Below are 19,638 nucleotides of genomic sequence, written 5' to 3' on the forward strand. Positions count from 1 at the left end.
AGCATGGGATGACCCACCAAATGTGGCCGATAACCCAAAGGGCAGCCAAGGCTTGGGATCAGCAGCATGAAGAGGGACAATCAGACTGGGACTGCTGGGATGGTCGAGAAGAGGCGAGAAGGAATAACAAAGGACTTCTGGGCATCCCAGAAGTCAAGCAAGGAATGATCTTGGAAAAGGAGTCTCTGACTGTAGGAGCTGGTGAGAGTGGCCTGAGAATAAGGTCGGGTGCTGGGGGGGGGGGGCGGAACTGCTGCACCCCCCAAGGACAGGCTGCACTGCCCTCTGTGCACACTGTGGCTTGTCTTGGCTTCAGGTCCAGCACCTCTTTGGGTTCACTTCAGGGCCCCTCAGACTGTGGGGACCTATCTAGCATCATCCTCATAACAAGACGTTATCGAGACCCTCCTGGAGGGTGCCCACCCCCCACACACCTCAGCTGGCATGGCATGGGCAAGCCAGGCAGCCAGGCAGGCGGTGGCAACCCTGAAACCCCTGCCAGTAAGCGCACCTCAGCCCGGGCCCCGCGGGGTCCCAAAGAGAGTGGTCACTCAACGACTGGAAGCCCTTTATCAGCTCGTGTGACCGGGGAAAGGTCAGTCCTCCTCTTTTGATGGCAGACGCCTGGTGCCCAGTTCTCACAGAGGCTCTGGCACAGCTGCTTGCCCAGGGCACGCTGCCTCCCGCCCTTCTACACACTGGCCCAGCTCCTCTCCCACCCACCTCAGCCCACACTTCCAGTAGGAACAGCTCCGGGGTGCTGTGAGTGTGGAGCAAAGAGCACTGTAGCCAGTGCCAGGAAACTGGGGTGACTGGCATCACAGGGACAATTCTTAATCTGGTCTCCTGGGAGAGTTCACTGGCTGTGTGGCAATCCTGCCACGGTAGGGATGTTTTCACTCAGTCTCTAGGGGCTGTGGTTCTGGATGCCCCGTGGGAGCCTCCCCAGGACTGAGGGCTACCAGGGAGTCCCTGAGGCAAGATGCTGATCGGCCCTGAAGGGCAGGCTACTCGGTGGTGGGAGACAGCTGTGCTCTGAACACTCTAGGCAGGGCCCCAGGGCGGGCAAAATCCAAGAAGGAAAGAACTAACCTCTCCCAGGAAAATTTCTCCTCCCCTTAGCAGCTAGCATCCCCGGAAGGGCCAACGCACAGCAGGCCTGGCAAGTCAGAGGCCTAAGGAGTTAGAACTCACTTCTCACAAGAAGTGTGATTGGTGGGAATTGCCCATGCACGGAGCCTCCGTTTCTTACCACAGTGCATGGGACACATACCTGCTTCTTTGGGCTGTGGCCGGGATCAAAGGGGAGCAAGTTCACGGAGTGATCTAAGAGGCATCCAGACACAGAGGCACCCTGAAGAATGGAAGCTGCTATTCCTTCAGTTCCTTTGCCAAGCTCCCTACCGCAGTGTTAATTGTTAGCCCTGCAACAAATGAAAGGGGTCCATGGTGTCCTTTAAAACCATGTGAAACTACAGTCATGTTTACCGAGTGGGGCTTTGAAAGGCTAGCACTCAGAATTTCCAGTCTGCATGGCAGCCACAGCCCAAACATTTGGCAGTGAGCGGAGTAATTTCACAGGGCAGGCCCAGGCGGTGCTGGGTGGGGCCTGGGAGCCAAGGAGGGATCAGTAGCCTGGCAGAGCCAGAGGGGAAGGGGAGGGGTAAGGGGAAAGGTTGGGCTGGGTGGGGCCTGGGAGCCAGAGGGACCCTGTAGCCAGGCAGAGCCAGAGGGGAAGGGGAGGGAGAAGGGGCAGGGCTGGAGCTGGGTGGGGCCTGGGGCCTGCTTGCACCGCCACACCCAGGTGCCAGCGGACTGCACATCTGTGTGGAGCTGCGACCCAACACGGAGTCTGCACTGAAAGGGGCACACCTGACCAGCACACCTTCATCTCCCCAGGAAAGGCAGCCACAAAGAGGACGCAATGGCCTGGTGGAAAGCCTGGGTGAGTTCGGAACAAGTAGAGGTGGGCAGCTCCTTTTCTGTAGAGAGAAGCCAGCTCAGTCATGTCCCTGCTGGCCTGTCTAGCCAAGCCGCAGGCTGTCCAATGGGGAGGCAGAGAGAAGAAACTCCCAGCCCCGGAGGCATTCATGGCCAGGGGACCAGGGACAGGAAAAAGGAGACAAGAGGGAAAGGAACCCTGAAGCTGAGGGGCTGGCGGGGCTTGAAGGAGGAGACCCCTCAGGGTGGAGTCAGGCTGCTCCAAGCTGTCGTGTGACGTGTGTGTGTGTGTGTGTGTGTGTACACGTGTGTTTGGGGACAATAAGGCAGAAGTTTCTTGCAGAGGAATGCTACACGAAAGTTTCAAAAGAATGGGAAGCCAGGCTTTGAAGGCGAGTACCTCAATAGAACTCGGGCCCTGGGTGGGAGGGCAGAGGCTAGTGAGACAGGTGTCTAGAGAAGCAGGCAGTGCCAGGTCATAAAAAGGCTCACGCGGCATGCTAAGGAGCTTGGACTTCCCCTTCGAGCAACTGGGAGCCACTGACGGGTCTTGAGCTGGAGAGCAACCGGATTGACTCGTGTGGTGGTGTAGAACTCATCAGCGCCCACTCCTCAGACCATGAAAGGTGGGCGGCCTCCAAGGATCAGTGGTGTTGATTTGTCAGGGTTGGAGAGGACCTGACCCCCCGAGGGCTTAGGTGGCTTTATAGATTCATGCTTTATAGATTATGACTAGTTGGGGTGCCTTTCCCCAAGTCACCCGTGGTCCCAGTGAGTTGTCAGATTCTCATCTGCGTTGAAGTCCAAGGCTACCTCATGCTACAGAGTTGAAAGCACAAGAGGGGAATGAGAGGATGACCAGGTGACAGCTCCCCGGCAGGTACAATGCCCCCGGCTCTGCTCACCTTCCTTCACTTTGACCCCGAGCAGCCTGAGCTGTCCTTTCCATCTGACACACGAGGAACTTGAGCTCAGAGACGTCCAGTGACGTGCTCCGGACACAGCTAGCCGGCGGGCGGGTCTAGCAGGAACTCTCTGTCTCAGCCCCGGGGTCTCTGTGAACCTCAAGCCACAGACGAGGAAACCAAGACACACGGAGACGAAGTGGGTGTCCAAGGTTACCACACTCATGTAAATGCTAAAGCTTGGATTAGACTCTGAGCAGCCTCACTCCAGAAACCAAACTCTGGACCTCAGTTCCCATGATCCATAGGCGAGCTGGCTGGGAGCAGCAAGCACACAGGCTGACCCCACCTATTGTTGGCTGAGCTGCCAGGGAGGGCCCAGTGTCTTCTGGGCACCAGGTTGGCCCGAGTCCAGCGCTGGGTGGGGAGGAAAGGTGAGCTAGTGGGGACCCATGTGCGGGGTGGGGTGTGGCCTTTTCTGCGCCTCTCTTGTGGGGATGACATTCTGTCTCCCAGGTTCTCTGGGGCAGCGCCGTGATGGTGGAAGCCAAAGGTGATGTGGCCCCCCTTGACCGCCACGTCATGTGTTGGAAATGTAAAGTTAGAGGCTGGGCTGAGTCACTTTTCGTGAAACTGTAGCTGCCGGGACCAGCAAGGCCCAGCAGGAGCCAAAGAAGCCCTTTCTCCAACCTCTAGGATATCTCACATGGGAAGATCCAGTGCTCCATTCCTCCATGCTGATGTAAGGAGTCTGAGAACCTGAAAACTGTCCCTGTTACCCCCTAAAACCAGGAAGCAGAAAGTGAGGTCAAGATCTCCCAGTGCAGTGAAATCCCAACTTCCAGGGAGCTATTTGATCACTCAGCCACTCCATGGCCAGTCGGACACACATGCCCCCATCACTGCTGCACAGCTCCCGAATGGCTACTTGGGGGAGAGAAAAGGCCCCTCGTGGTGACCCCCAGGGCTGGGCAGAGAGCTGAGGTACCCCCACACACTCTCAGATGACCGCATTCCTGTGGGCAGGCTTCCTTCACTGAAGAGTTCCAAAAAGGTTCATTGTCTGCGAAAAGTTGAGTCATCAATAGACAGCTCAGCTTCTGAGTCAGGCTGTGGGGTGAGTCCTGGCACCCCTGCTTACTAGCTGTGTGATTTGGCAAGTGCTCCAAGCCCAGCTCCTTTGCCTGTAAAGTCTCCCCAGTGCAGCTCTCCCGGGGTGTGGCAACCGAGGCACACAAGGTTTGGACTCTGGAGAGAGGCTGCCCAGATTCTAGCCCAGACTGCCACTCGCTAAGGACATTCAGAAGAGGTCAGGGGAGCGAGCGCCGAAATGCCGTCCTGGACATGGGAGGAGCTCAAATCACCAGCAGAAGCGAGCAGTTCATTACCCCTCAACAAGGGATACAAGGCCGGCACCCTCTCAGTTAAGTGACTCGGGGCCTCACAGGCTCTCTGGATGCAATTTCCACAAAGAACAACTTCTGCTACGAAACACAGTGCTAAAAAAGAGATGGGAAATCCTGACAGCAAGACTTGAAATTCAACCAAAAGGCATGAGAGACTTCTTGGTCAAAATAAATATCCTCCAGATACACCATGGGTGGAAATCTGGCGTGCATTTTTTAGGATCTAAACAAGGACTTGGATGGAAGGGAGGGAGAAGTGGAAAGAGGACGAGACAGAACAGACCGTGGAGGAAAGGGCTGGTGGGTGGGAGCATGGGTAAGCGTCAGAGTAAGTGAGGAACAGAAAGAAATGGTAGATGAACAAGGTAGGGAGGTTTAGACTCTTCAGCTAAATTCCTTCACATTTGCGGGATCTCTGAACTTCCATTAAGTCCAGTGCCCAGCTCCAAGGTCTTTCCACTCCTCAACCTTTCTTCTCCCAAAGACGGATCATTCATTCGCGTCGAAGAACATCTGCAGAACCCAAATCTAAAGGTTCCCAGGCACGCCCTGGGTCAGAGTACTGGATCTGGATGATCTGGTAGTTTGGTTAACTGATTCATTCCACAATTTTCAAAACATTGTACGGCGCTTTCTTGACCTAAACTCTTGAGCCCTACTTCATCCCTTGAGCTTCTGGATTTCCCTTGGGCTCCCGAGATGCCAGAAGGCTCAGCAAAATGCCTGGTCCTCTCTCTTCTTGTAAGCACAGCAGGTCCTCGATTCACAGCCTTTCTCCGTCTCTTTGTACAAAGTCAGTGAGGGGGGGGCGGAAAAATCTGATAATTAACAAAATATTATTCACGATCCACTCCCATTACATGTAGCTTAACTTCAAGTTGTAGTTCCCAATAACCTGTTGACAACTTTGAGTGAGGACTTCCTGTACCCAGGCCAGAAGGAGGGCGGCTGGAGCGCAAACCTTGCCCACCTCGTTCCCGTGCCTTCCCTGCTCTCTGCGGTCTGCACTGCTCCTTATCCTCGAGCCCTGGGTGTTTGTCCTTTCCTGCCCAAGGAACTGGAGGGGGTCTGTGTGGCCCGGGCTGCAACTTGCCCTCAGGTGCCCTTGGCCAGGGACCTGGCCTGATCGAGCTTCCCACCCCATGGCAGGGGATGGACAGGAGGCCCTGTGGCTCTTCCTGCAAGCTGTGCTTCCCACTGGCACCACTGCAGTACCCCAGGGCGTCTCTGCACAGGGGACTTCCTGGGCCCCGTGAGCCACAAGGAAGCAGTGGCTCTCACAGCCAGGCCAGCTGCCTCTCGGATCGCCTCCCCTTCCTCACTCATCAAGTGGATCTCTGTGCGCTGATCCCCCACCCCCAACCCAGTGACTGCCCTAAGTCCCAGCCACCTCAGACTCAGGGCCACCATCGCCCGCAAAACCCCACAAGAGCCTCCTCCCATGAGGTCTGTGCATTCCCACTCTCCCTCACAGCCACAGTGCCCCGACTTTGCCCAAGCTCCCACCACCCCAGAGTCATCTCCCCAACTCAGGAAGCTCATCACAGAAGACCCTAGAAGGTGGAGAGAGGGAAAACTACAGCTCAGACAGGATGCTCCAAAGACAACCAATGGATGGGAGCACAGAATCGGTTTCTGGACTCTGATGGATGATTGCCTTCAGCACCTCAACCCCAAGCACCAGCTGGTTGTTTTGTGGGCTGCCCCTTCCCAGGACTCCCCCAGTTCTTCCCTCCTCCTTGCTTCCAGCACCAGAGGTTGCTGTCCGAGGCTGAGACTCCCCACTCCCCGCCCTCAGTAAGCCTGGTGGCGCAGGAAGGAGCACAGTGTCCACACCGCAGGTTTGGCTCTGGGGTGCCCTCTTTCAGGGTGGTGCTCCCCTGCTCAGCCCTGTCCCATCCTCCTCAGGAGGTGCCTCCTGCTAGCCTGAGGGCTGAGTGGGCAGGACAGGCCGCCTCCTGGCCAAGATGGCTCATGGGCACATGGGGCCTCAGAGACTGACAGGAGGGTCACAGGGCATCTTGGAGCAGACAGACAAAGACACCTATCTTAGCACATAGGCTGGAAACTCCTAGCCAGAAGCTTGATTCTGGACCAGGAAGGGCTTCCAGACTCTCCCTCACCCAAGGGGAACTTGCAGGGAGAGAAAAACCAGGCCTGCCCAGGGGGACTGGCGGCTCAGCCACTGGCCGGCAAGGCCCACACAGTGTCCATCCTGCCTGGTGGCTGCAAGGTGGGCTGGGAGCCCGCACTGCCTTCCCCACCCGCTCTCAGAGCCCTGGGTTCTCTTGCAGATTGAACAGGAGGGTGTGTCAGTGAAGGGCAGCCCCCACTTCAACCCAGACCCGGATGCAGAGACCCTCTACAAAGCCATGAAGGGCATCGGTGAGTTGGCGCCCAGTCTGCCCTGGCAACACTGTGAGTGAAGCCTCAGGCCTCCTGCTCACAGACCTGGAGAGGGGAAGCCGGTCTGCCAAAGAGTCTCCCTGTAACCTTCTGAGACCACCCCTCCCCCCACAGAGAATCACAAGGATCTCCCTCACCTTCTCCAGGACTTACCCTCCAAGAATGGGGGCAGCACAATGCCCCCCCCCATGAATAATGGGAGGAGACCCCAAGGCATCTACTGGGGGTGCAGTATACTCTGAGCCCGCATCTTCACCCGGCTCAGGATGGGCTTTGTCACTCACAATAGGCCCCCAAGAAGTTGGCTCTGCAGGCCACTGTGACTTTGGGGTGGGAGGATGCTGGCATGGCATCTGGACGGAGGAGGTGGCATTTTCTAAGGACTGGATCCTCGCAGAGCCATCAGCGGCAGAGGTTCTGTGAGATTTCCCCTTCCCCACATTGGCTGGCCCCTCCTTCCATTCTCAAGTACCGATTTCCCATGTGCTATGAGCTGACCTGGGCCCTTGGGATTTGCAAAGCTGACTCAGAGCCCCCTGCTACTGGTACCCCAGGGGGGATTTCCTCAGCATAGCTCTGGAATGGCCAGTGGAGCACTAACAAGAAGCAGCTTTCTAGAAGAATGAAGAACGCAGGTTCATTTCCTGAACTTCCCTCCCATCCAAGCTTCACTGTTACCTCCAGACCGCAGATGAGAAAGCAGAGCCAGGGGTCAGGCTGCTGGGGGGAGCTCACACCCCGTGTCCCGGCCCTGACCTGCCCTGCTGCCGCCCGCAAACCGGCCAGGGCAGGGGCCTCACTCTCCCGCTCTGAAGGCCTCGGCCATGTCCAGAGCAGACCAGGTGAGCGGCGGGTCCTCCCACCCGGCACTGTGGTCTGGGCCTGCGCCCGCCTGAGCGAAGGGTGCTGGAGGGCCGTGGAAGGAAGGAAGTTCTGTCTGGGTGTCCGGTCTGCGCTGTGAACACTGTCAGGTCTCAGAGCAGCGCAGGCGGTGGGTCCCCATGGCGGAGCCAACTAGCAGCTGCCCGCCCTCCTCTGAGGCTCCCCAGCACCCCCTCCACGGGGCAGGGGCTGCTCTCACTGTGCACCCCTACAGGGACCAACGAGCAGGCCATCACCGACGTACTCACGCGGAGAAGCAACGAGCAGCGGCAGCAGATTGCCAAGTCCTTCAAGGCTCAGTTCGGCAAGGTACGGGGTGCTGGGGTGCGGGGGCTCAGGGGGGCAGGTCAGCTGGGCCTGGGGCAATCGGCTGCCAGAGATCACCTAGGTCGCAGCTCCGTTCTGGGGGAGGGACTTATCTGGGCCGCTGGAACGTGGCCTTACAGGACATAGTTACACTAACTAGGTGATGCACGTTGAACTCAAATTCGAAATGAGCTAGCTGCCTTGTGCTTTAGGGGACAACTTCCTGATGGCCGCCCACACCCCCTGGGTCTCCTGTCACTTGACCACCCTCCCTGCCCACCTTCTCTCTGTGCCTGTCACCTTCACCCACACACACACCCTCTCTTTGAGCTGTGTCCTGTGCGGGATTTGCTCTCCTGCTCTCAGACCTGAGTTCCCTTCCCTTTCTCACTCCCGGAGACACGGTGGTGTTTCCTGGGGCGCGGGGGCCCGGAGCTCAGTGCTCACACTGGGGCTACTTGTGCCCTCCGCCTGGGCCCCATCCTTCAGGGGTGGTGGTGGAGAAGCTCAGGACGGAGGGTCCAGGAAACTGGCCCTGTGTGGGCCTCATGTGCCCACCACACAGCCTGGAGACTTGGGGTCCCCTCTCTCCCCCACCCCCACTGCTGTGCCAGGCCTTGGGGTGCCAGGAGAATGGGGACCAGTAGGCAGAGGAGCACAGCCTGGAGCCTCCCCTCGTTCATCACTTGCTGGGGTCGTAACATGGGAGATGAGCCTGAACCCCACATTCCATGGCAGAAGCCAAAGTGCCACGTGACCGGGCTTCGCGGGGCAGCACGGTGCCCTGTGTCCGGGCTCGGGCTGTGCCAGGGCAGCCTGAGGGCCCAGCTGAGCCGCGCATGTCCCCGCAGCCCCTCAGCAAGCAGCTCGGTGTGAAGCGCGTCGTCCTACCCACTGGGTTGCTGATGCCTGGTGAGGCCGAGTGTCTGGCCCGGGAGACCTCGCCGGCACCAGAGAGGGCAGAGCCCCCAGGGGAACCCAGCCACAGTCTCTGCTCTCACCCCACCCCCACTCAGTGGGTGCAACCCACAGAGCCTCATCCTCCTGGTTCCGCACTAGGACCTCACCGAGACCTTGAGCTCAGAGCTGAGTGGCAAGTTCGAGAGACTCATCACGGCCCTCATGTGTCCGCCATACAGATACGAAGCCAAGGAGCTGCACGATGCCATGAAGGTAACGAAGCAGGTGGGGTAGCAGACAGGGACTCGGCTCCTTTCCCAAGACAGCCTGGCACTGGGAGCTCTGGGGTGCAGAGCTGAGATGGAGGCTTCCCGTCACACCTCTGTCCACAGTCGGGGTGCCCGGGCAGCTCCTCCAGCAGACCCCACAGGGTGGGGCCGTGCAGCGCCAGTCCTGCCTGTGTCAGGCCTCCTGACCAGGAGGGTGTGCAGGAGCCGAATGGCTCAGGCTTCCGGCACACACAAGCTTTATCCCCAGGGCTTAGGAACCAAAGAGGGCGTCATCATCGAGATCCTGGCTTCCAGAACCAAGAACCAGCTGCGGGAGATAATGAAGGCCTATGAGGAGGGTAAGGGGGCTGAGGCCAAGGCTCACTTGGGAATGGCCACGAGTTCGGTGGCCTCGCAGGGGCCAAGGGACAAGCAGTGTGCTGGGCCACGGTGGCAAGGGACCCTGTCTCGGCTTCTCCGCATAGGAGTGCTGAGCTCCTACTGCGTGCCAGGCTCTGCCTGAGGGCGAGATTAGACATGAAAGAGTTCACTCCCTAAACCCCAAATGCTCAAGAGGGGTGTGCAGCCACTAAGCTCTGACCCTCAGGGTGTGCTGACACAGGGTGTGCTGGCCACATCGGCAGTGCACAAGGCCAGCTCCTGCCTGGCCAACACAGAACGTCCAGGGCTGACACAAGCCGCCCACCAAGGCCTCACTGCAGTGGGGCACAGCCAAGGTGCAGCCCACAGGCCAGCTACACTGAGGTGTGCAGTGAAAGGGGAGCGAAACCAGGCCCTGCCGCAGGGTGAGCTGGTGGAGAGCTGCCGAAGACCTGTGGCTCTACCACACTGGAACCTGGGCACAGCTTGGGCAGTCCAGGCTGGGCTCTCTCGCCCGACCATTTCGTGCCTCAAGTGCGTGACTGCACACCATGTACTGGTTCTGAACTACCAGGGGTGATGGTACCTCTGCGCCTCAGACAACCGGGCGCTGCGTCCACTCCCCACGCCAGGGACTCATCCTTCTTAGAAGACTTGAATCAGAAAAGTGGGGGAAACAAACTAGGAGGAGGAAAACTGGTCCTGTTCCCCTGCAGAATACGGGTCCAGACTGGAGGAAGACATTCAGGCAGACACGAGCGGCTACCTGGAGAGGATCCTGGTGTGCCTCCTGCAGGTATCAGCTCTAGCTCCTCAGAGTTCCATTCTGGGGGACCCCAAAGATCCACCCCAGAGCTCACCTCTTCTTCCAAGCCGGTGGGAGGTGGAGAGGGGAGGAGAGGGGCAGGCTGGGGGATAACCCAGCTCAGTGCCTGTGTTCATAGAAGACACATGTGTGGTTGGACAGTCCTGCTGAGAACCCACACCTCTCCTGACACTGCCACATAAGGGCACCCCCAAGCGCAGGAGAACGCCCCTCACTCAGTAGGACCTTCATGCCCACATTGCTTCCCTAAGCTCCCAGAGTGCCCCAGTTCCCCACGAGGCGGGGAGAGGTAGCCAGCGTGCAGCCTGCAGAGCCCACACTGCCCTCCTGCCTGGCTCCCAGACAGCTCTGAGAACCAGCCCGCAGGCAGAGCCCCCTCTTCTGTTCCTAGGGCAGCAGGGATGACGTGAGTGGCTTCGTGGACCCTGGACTGGCCCTCCAAGATGCACAGGTGAGGCTACACCCTCAGCGGGTCCAGCCCTGGTAACCAAGTGCCCCTTAACCCCTGCTTATAGACTCGGGGACTGACACCTGGAAGCTTCACCCAAGCCCTCTGCCCACCGTGGTTTCCTCCAATGCTAGGCTGGCACTCAGCTCAGTTTTCTACAGGCTCTTTCCCTGGGGAGACTCAAAACCAGCAAGGAGGGTGACTTGCGTGGGTTCACTATAGCTCCATCTTGGCAAGAACAGCCCCCATGAACCTGGAGACCCTGGGCCTCCGAGGTGTGGATTCAGCTCTCTGCTACTCTGCTGGCAGGATGCTCGGGGGGCAGAGCAAAGTGCCACAGGTGGAGGACTAAGGTCCCTGGAGCAGTTTCTGACTCAGGATAGAATGTAACCACTACAGGACAGCAAGCACCCCATGGGAGGCACCACTTAGCAGAGGCCGGGCTGACCTGCAGGGTGCAGGGGAACTCATCCTTCAGCCCCAGCTCTGGGACACAGGGCTCTGTCCCTCACCTCCCTGCTCTCTGTCACTGGCACTGGGTGTCCATTGCCAGGATCTGTATGCAGCTGGCGAGAAGATTCACGGGACAGACGAGATGAAATTCATCACCATCCTGTGCACACGCAGCGCCACGCACCTGCTGAGAGGTACCAGAGCCGGAAGGCAAGGCCGTCAGGGCCACAGGGCTGCCCTGGCCTCAGACCCTGCCCTCCATGCTGAGCAGTGGGCAGGGGTGAGGGCCAGGGAGTCCCGGGCCTTTCCCAGCCACCAAGTGGAGGTGGGGTGGGACACTGAAGCGCCATCTCTGATCAGAGATGCTGGGGGCATCTCAGTGAGATCCAGCTGTCCCCTAAGAGAAGTCCTCTCTCCCAGTGTTTGAGGAATATGAGAAAATTGCCAACAAGAGCATTGAAGACAGCATCAGGAGTGAGACGCACGGCTCGCTGGAGGAGGCCATGCTCACCGTTGGTAAGAGATGGGGTCGGAGCTCAGATCCCAAGTGTCTGTGAGTCTAGGGGCTCCGCGGTGATACAGCACCAGAAGGAGAAGGGCCCAGGGTGATAACAAGAAGTAACTGGGTTCCTCTGTTCACTTTAAGCCCCTCCCATCCCCGCATCCAACCCACACCCCCAGCCTGTAACCTTCAGGCCTGGACACTGGGTCTATTCTTCCACCGTGGGCTCCCGTGTGCCTCCAGCACTGTGTTCTGCCCTGCCCACGTCATGCCCAGTGCTGCGGAGTCAGTGTGTGAGTACAGGAGACTGTGGTGTGTGTGCACACACCAGGGCTGCCCCAGACCCAGGCCTGCCACAAGGGTACATTCTGGTTCCGAATGTGAAGGCCCACGAAAGGTCGCCTCTCTCGCTCTGCCTCTTCTGCTATTCAAGACAACAGGTAGCTTGAGTATAAACTGAGTGACTGATGGTCTGACACTGGGGAACACTGAGAACCTTTCCCAGAGCATGAGATCAAGTCCACCTGCAGGGCCCATTTGGGGTTCAGACCTGACATCACATGAGACGATCCATTGCAGAGTCCAGAATTGAGACTTCCACTCTCTTTCTTCCGTGATGAAGCCAGGGTCAGGGCCCCAGGGTCGGGGCACACCCCTCCACAACAGACTCTCCCCAGTGCCCAGCAGCCAGGGCATCTCTGTGATGTGACTCAGTCGCCCAGGGAGGGCTAGGACACTTGAGCCCCTCCAACCCCCGGCAGCTTTGACTCCCTGTTCCACTCTCGACTCTAAAGTCAGCCCCTTTGTCTGGTTTGAACAATCTCCGGAATAAACTCTTCAGGCAGGACAAAGTGAAGGTGAGGATTCGAGCACTTCCTATCCCTTCCCTCACAGGGGTTCATGCCATTCAGTTCACAGATGAGGACAGAGCCAGGCAAGGTGTTAAGTAAGAAATCACATGGCACGCCTGAAGTGGGGTTTGAACACAGGCCTTCCCGGCTCCAAGTGATGCTTTGTGCTGCCAGGGTCCAGAAACCCGCTTCCCCCACCAGATGCTCAGTCTTGGAAGCAGCCCAATGGGCTGGACACTCCTGCGCTTTTACCCCACAGCCGAGCCCAACCTGGCAAGGGTGGTGCAAACTGCAGTGGCCTTGCTGAGGAGTAACACGTAAAGTGGGCTCGGTGGCCAGAACTGTGGCTCCTCTGCGGAGCTGGGCGACTGGATGCTGGATGCTCTCAGGGGCGCACAGGGCTTTCTTTGGCCAGACTGATGCTGCTGGGCCCAGGGCACTGCATGCCTCCCTGGCTCTCTGCTTTGGGCCTTTCCACCGGTGCGGGTGCCGCAGGCTGCCTTCCTGCCCCGCCCCGCCCCACCCCCCACCCACTCCCCCAACCCCCTCAACCGACACAAGGCCTCTCTTTGATAACTGGGCAGGGCATGCACATATATGCCAGGACTTGCACAATGCTACCCCCTCAGTCCCGAAACCAGACGTTAGTAAGCACGCATGTACACGTGCTGCCTACAGCCCCAGCTTTAACACAGCTTTCCTGTTCACCAGTGAAGTGCACCCGGAACATCCACAGCTACTTTGCGGAGCGGCTTCACTACGCCATGAAGGTGACTTGTGTCTTCTGCCCCTTTCCTCCCTCCTTCCCGGCCCCACCCGACACCAATGCACACCCCCGAGCTAAGAGTCACGGACATCCCCACACTTGGATCTTCCCTTATCCCCATCTCTTGTGATCGGTGAATAAGGTGGTGTTGGTTGTCAGAGGGCAGATTTGTGTGGGCATGAGAAGCCGCTTCTACTGAGGCTGGATTCCAGTGGGTGCTTCCCCAGGTGTTCACTAGACTGAGCCTTTACAGTCCTGTGAACCCGTGTCGTAGGTGCCGTCCTAGACATAGAGAAACTGAAGCTTGTGGTTAAGGCCATCCCGCTGATGTGCGACAGACAGAGACTTGATTTGAGCCCAAGCTAATGGAGCCGCCCTGCTCATGCCCCCAGGTGGCTTTCTTGAGAGAGCACAGGTCATGACTGCTAGGAAGTCCAGGCCCCCTTTGAACAGACAAGTCGGGTGGGAGATGGCCCCACGCAGCGGCCCCACTTTCCTGTGCATGCCAGCCTTAATGTGGGTCTGTCTGTTGTCCAAACAGCTTCTCTATCCACTCAAAGAGATATCCAAGTCACTCATATCAGGGGAAATTTCCGATCTAGGGAACCAAATTGGAAGGCAGACATTGAACGTAACTCCCAAGACTCCCGAGTCGGTACCAGATTCTCCATTTTGGGGTGTGGACAGCACCGAAGCCAAGAAGCACAAGCTCTCCGGGGAGGACATGAGAAGGCATCGACTCCCTTGGCCACGTGGCTCCATCTGACATGTGACTGGTCAAGGTTCAACGAGCAGGAAGTTCCTGCCTTGGAGTTGGCCTGTTAAGTTGAATGTCATGACGATGCTGCCCTAGGAAGTAGTCTTATGCCTGGAGCAGCGAGTATTTTGTGTCTGGAATCTGAGCCAAACACAAACTACAATTTGGGGCCTTTATCTTCTAATAAAGGAAGAGATGTAGGGAGAAGAGATTAGGGAATGGAAATCCCGCACCACCAAGGCATCCCTCTTTGTGCTGAAACCTGCTTTAGCAGGGGTTCATTCCTACGTCTCTGCCCCTACCATGAGCTCAGAGCACAGATTTGTCCATCATCACAAAGAAGCACCAGAAAGTTGGGCAGTGGTCACTGATGGCTGTGTCTTATGCAGGGAGCAGGGACACGTGATGGGACCCTGATAAGAAACATCGTTTCAAGGAGCGAGATTGATTTGAATCTGATCAAGGGTCAGTTCAAGAAGATGTATGGCAAGACCCTCAGCAGCATGATAATGGTAAGCCATGAGTCCCCGGTTTTAGCATCAGTTTGAAAGAGACCTTATTGGGTGACCAATGTCACAAGTCACAGGTACCCATCTTTCCCTGTGGACGTCACATTCTTGCATTCATTGCCATGTGGTAGGGAAAGGGATTAGCAAGCAGGTCAGGGGGACTGGGGCAGGAGGGAGAGCCAGACAGAGATCAGATTGTGGGGACCCTTTATAGTCCTTGCCTAGGAAGTTGGCTTTGCAGTTGACTTATGCATGCACCTTTGAAAAATAACACTCTAAACCTTGCAAAAAGAATGATACCTAAACAGTCATTGAGAGTAAACAGTAAAAGTTAAGGTCCAGCATTCAAGTCCCGATTTAAGTAGTCCTGACAGCAGATTTTAAAGCAGATAAATCAGATGGGCTCCAGTGGGTTGCCCAACCAGATTCCAGTAGTGAAAGTTCTGAAGTTGAAAAAAGTACACAGTGAAGCTCACACTTCTATCTGGAGAGAAACCGCTCTTCTGGCAATTAATACAAATCAAGGCCTTGATAATTTTGTTAACAGAAGAAGAATCATGAGAAATATCCCCCTAAGTCTTCGCTGGTTAAGTTTCTAGTTATGCTACAAAGGTCTTTTGATAACTGTATTTTGCAAGGAATACATAGCTTGCAATATGTTAAAAAAAAAAAAAAAGGCACATGTCTCAGGATGTTTCAGAGTGGAACACTACAAAGACCAAGCGTTTTGGTTCTCCAGTCAGGTGTGGCAAGGGCCAGGAGGGCCAGCACACACCCACCCAGGCAACTGCTGTGTCAGCTCGGGGGAGGCTTTGCCAACAGGCAGTCCAGCCATGTGTCATGAGGTCCTTCGATCACGTATGCCTTCCAGGACATCAGAGAATATTTTAGAACTTCTCATCCGTCCAGTTAGAGCCACAATCATATTTCAGAAAAAAAAAAAAAAACCACTATTGAGTGAAAATGATCACTTTGACCCATCAAAATCCTAGACCTGCTGATGAAGATTAAGCAAGCTAGTTAGCACATTGTCAATAATGCTGCCCCTTATCTAGTCCCTTAGCGAGATACACATGAAGTCCAAGCCTTTGTGTCACCTAAGAAAAATTAGCTGAAATTATGAATAATGGACCAAATATTTTCTCTATAGTACAGACCATGCTGAAGATGTCATCAAAACAAAGATTATTTCCAACAGTGATAACATTAAACACCTGCATAGAAATTAATACAAAAAAATGTGTAATTCTGTGTACCCATACATTTGGAAAGGTAGACAAGATGGTGCTCTAAAAACAAGCTGTATTTTTAAAATTATCTCATAAGTAGTAAAAAGGGAAAAGAAATTTAAAATGTTTTTAAAAATCTATAGGAAACTTCAAATCCAAATGATTTTATAAGCAAATGGAACTGAGCAGTTAATCCCCATGAGTCATAAACTCCTCTAGGTCCGAGAAAACCAGAACTAACCTCAACCCTACCTCTTACTCCCTGGGTGGCCTTGGATAAATCCCTTCCTCTCTTTGGTCCCATTTCTCTGAACCACGTGAAAAGGAGGCTGGATGACGTGGCCTCTCCTGTTCCCCTGGCTCTTGTACAGACCCTTGACCGAATCTTATTAAGACTTGCTTGAGAGCTAAGCAGACTTGGTAAACCATAGAAATGGGGTTCAGTGATTGGACCCGTGGGAGGTGATGACTGCTTGGCCCCGTTGTGAGCAGCTGCTCTGCAGTCAAGCTTACCTTTCTCCTGCCCCTCTCAACACAACAGTCTTCATATCATCATTGACATCATCTGAGAGGAGAGGGCCGGTCTCAGCGCAGTGCAGAGACTTGCTACAGTGGCAGGGCCAGGGAATGAGGGAGCTGTGGGCCAGATGTGTGGTCCAAAGCCCAAGCTCCCTCCACCTGCACCTCCGCCTCCAGAATGTCCCCAGCACCCTGCTCAGGCCCATAATCTCCAACAGTAGACTTGAATAAGTGATGGAAAAGTGGGTGACTGAAAGTACTTTGATCCCAAAAGGGCTATAGAGAAGACCCCGGGGGCAGGAGAGGGAGCCACCCAGACACCTTCATATCTCAAGAGCAGTGCTGTCGCTGTGATTCATATTTTGCATAAAGTCCCACCCCGCCCCCGCCCCAGTTTTCAGTGAGAAAATCAAAAGGAGGTTGTACGGAATGGCCTGAAATGGAAAGCCAGGAAAGATGGGTGGCACAGGGCAGGCCTTGTGCGCAGGAAATTACACAGGGACGCCGCTTCATGACTCTCAGTACTAAGAGCAGCTGCTCTCGATGGAGGTGACTCCCAGCCAGGCTGACATCACAGCACCCCCTTCTAACTCTCCTGTCCCTCCCCTCCACAGGGAGACACCAGCGGCGACTACAAGAACGCCCTGTTGAACCTGGTGGGCAGCGACTCTTGAAAGTTCAGACAAGAACAAAGCCAAGAAGCTGGAACCATCTAGTTCTGCTTATTCGACCTTGGTCACAGATGGGGTGGGGGGTGGGAGGGAGAACAGGGGACGCAGCAAGTCTTTCAGTCTTCTATCTCCAGCTTCCAGTACTTTCCAATCCATTTTTCAGGCCCAAGGGGAGGAATCAGCCCAAGGCACCTCCCTCCACAGTCATCGCAAGCCAGTTCCTGTGTGAGCACATTCACCTGTCTCTATCGAACAAACACCCGGGTATGAAAGGCCTGCAGGGGTTTCAGGTCGCCTCTTCCTCCCTACACTGAGCTCCCCAAGATTATCTAGTCACAGAGTCACCTGAGCACAAGCTATACAGATACCTGGCTACACTCCATCTACTAGTCCACACCTGCAGGGAAGATCCAAAGAGTAGGAGCTTAGATAAGCATCTCAGCTCCCTCCTGCATGACCAATGGGAAAGCCTGTTTATTTCAAAGAATACATCTGTAGCAGCCGGGGAAGGAAAACATTTAACCAGGCCAACCAGATGCCACCAACAGTCACCTTGAGATGTCGGGAGTTGGGTCCAAGAAAATTTCTCTCGCTGTCCTCCTAACAGAGCAAGCTCAGATCAATGTCCTGACCAAGACATCGTGTTCAAAATGGCTCAGCTTCCTCTGGCCCTTGATCAGATTAGTTGCTTTTTTTCTTCTGGGATTCAAGCATGGCGCATCTCTTATCCCAGCCGATAAGAGATGACAGCAGGGCCTGGCCAGGGGAAGCTGAAATTTGTGTCGCGGACTCCAGAATAATAAAGACCTAAACATTCGAGTCTAAGTGTCTTGAGGTTTTAGCAGTGACTGAGTAAGACCAATTTAATCCATAATCGAAGCTGAGCAGGGTAGGCACTGCCTGTGGGGCACCAATGAATATGGCCCCCGCCCACCCGTGCCAGCTCTTCTCTGACACTTTCTATGCGCCTCCAGCCTAAGCCTAAATCCTGGCGCCTCAGAGCTGGGCTTTTCCAAGCCACGTGCTCTCCATCCCACCTGCCTCCCCTTTAGGTCATCTCCTCAGGGGTGCGGTTGTCGCGGGCTGCCTGCAGGGTGGGAGCTCAAGCCAGGCTTGGACAGCCCAGTCTTTTTCCAATGGTGTGATGAGTAGAGTTCTCCCCTCAGCTCTGCCAAACTCTGGAGTTCCCTACTCTGGGCCCTGCCATCTGTGGCCAAGGCGATTCTTTTTTTTTTTTTTTTAAGATTTATTTATTCATACAGAACTGGGGTACAGGCCAGAGATGCAGAGGGTGAGAGGATTCACCAGGGACAGAGTGGGGAGCAGAACAGGCAGATCGACGAAGTACACTGCTGAGGGGAGCAGCGGGCGGTCCAGGAGAGGTCTGCCGCGCCATGTGGTCACCTCCAGGGCAGGCGGGGATCGAACTCATGTGGAAGCAGCTCTAGATTCTCAGTGCTGCTCTTTAACCCGCTGCACCACCAGGGAGGGCCCCAAGGTGGTTCTTTGCCAGAACTGCCCAGGGAGGGCTCACATATTCCGCCAAGACTTCTATCAGAACTAAATGTCCCCCGGTCCTTATTACTGTCCCCTCTAGAGCCCGGCTCCAGGCCAGGTCCTCAGCACAGGGGCTAGTTTTTAAGCTCCCTTTTCGAGGATCTAGAGTCAGTCCTCTTGCATGATTTGAGACGTAGTTTGCAGTCTGCGCAGAGCTCTGTGAACTTTCCAATGGCCGTTCATCAATTCCTTTGAGAGTGGGTGCTCGTTGGCGACTACGGCCTCAGCTACACAGAACACGGCCCTCTGGCACCATCAGGAAATTGTCTTTTTAGGTATTTCCCTCTATAAGCTATGGCTCTTTAAGGTCTTGATTTCATTCATTTCAAAACAGTCGATGCCTAGACAGAACAGGTGCTCAGTGAATATTTTCGAATGGACGCCACTAATAAAAGAACAGACTGTGGGGTGAGAAGCACTCCGAGTCTGGTGACCCTGAACTGATCCTTCACCATTTCTATTTCTAGGGAGTGTTCTGGGCCTCCAAGTCTCCCCAGAGTAAGGAAGACTACTCAGTCCACCTGAACAAAAATAGTCCTGAAACTCTCTAAAGGGAAAAGGCAGTTCCTCTCGACTCTCGGGGCCCCTCCTCAGCACCGGGCCCTGTTTCAGGTTCCCGCACCTCACAGCCAAGCCCAGCCCAGTCATTCCCTGTTTAGGCCCTTGGGAGAAGCCCACCCCCTGTGCCAAGGTCCAGCAGGGCACACGGCACCAGCCAGACCAGGCATATGCCTGCCAGTGCTGGCTTCACCTGACAGGGCGCCAAAGTTGGGCTTGGCCTCTCTTGAGGTTAACCTGAGCAAGGGAGAGTCACCTGCCGAGGGATAAATATGCGGGCAAAATCAGGACTGTTTCACAAGGAGGAGAGGGGCAGAGTTGTCGTCAATCCTCTGCAAGCCACACAGCCTACCTGCAAGCCACACAGCCTACCTGCAAGCCACACAGCCTACCTGCAAGCCACACAGCCTACCTGCAACGAGCTGGAAGCCGGCCAGGTAAGTCTTCTTAAAGAAAGTAGCGCTCGGGCAGAGTCTGGGAGGATAACTCAGTGCTTATCGGATAAGCAGGAGGGGAAGAACGTTCCAGGCAGGGGGAGGAACACAAACAGCACAGGATGTCTGGGCTTTATCAGACATGCTCCAGGTGCTCGGGCC

The 19,638-nt window shown here is 55.7% G+C and overlaps 1 protein-coding gene across 1 annotated transcript; it reads left to right on the top strand.

Annotated features, from left to right (window-relative positions):
* The first annotated feature begins 1,797 nt into the window (after positions 1–1,797).
* On the top strand, positions 1,798–17,003 carry LOC101623871 (annexin A8). Its single transcript, XM_004680676.2, has 12 exons — positions 1,798–1,945; positions 6,547–6,637; positions 7,755–7,849; positions 8,906–9,019; positions 9,284–9,374; positions 10,113–10,192; positions 10,614–10,673; positions 11,224–11,317; positions 11,544–11,639; positions 13,188–13,246; positions 14,389–14,511; positions 16,871–17,003. Exons 1-12 carry the CDS (start codon positions 1,925–1,927, stop codon positions 16,928–16,930), a joined length of 984 nt encoding a protein of 327 aa, XP_004680733.1. The 5' UTR covers positions 1,798–1,924; the 3' UTR covers positions 16,931–17,003.
* The last annotated feature ends 2,635 nt before the right edge of the window (positions 17,004–19,638 follow it).

The sequence above is a fragment of the Condylura cristata genome, unplaced genomic scaffold (genome assembly GCF_000260355.1).
Source record: "Condylura cristata isolate star-nosed mole 26May11 unplaced genomic scaffold, ConCri1.0 scaffold00011, whole genome shotgun sequence".
Classification (NCBI taxonomy): Eukaryota; Metazoa; Chordata; class Mammalia; order Eulipotyphla; family Talpidae; genus Condylura; species Condylura cristata.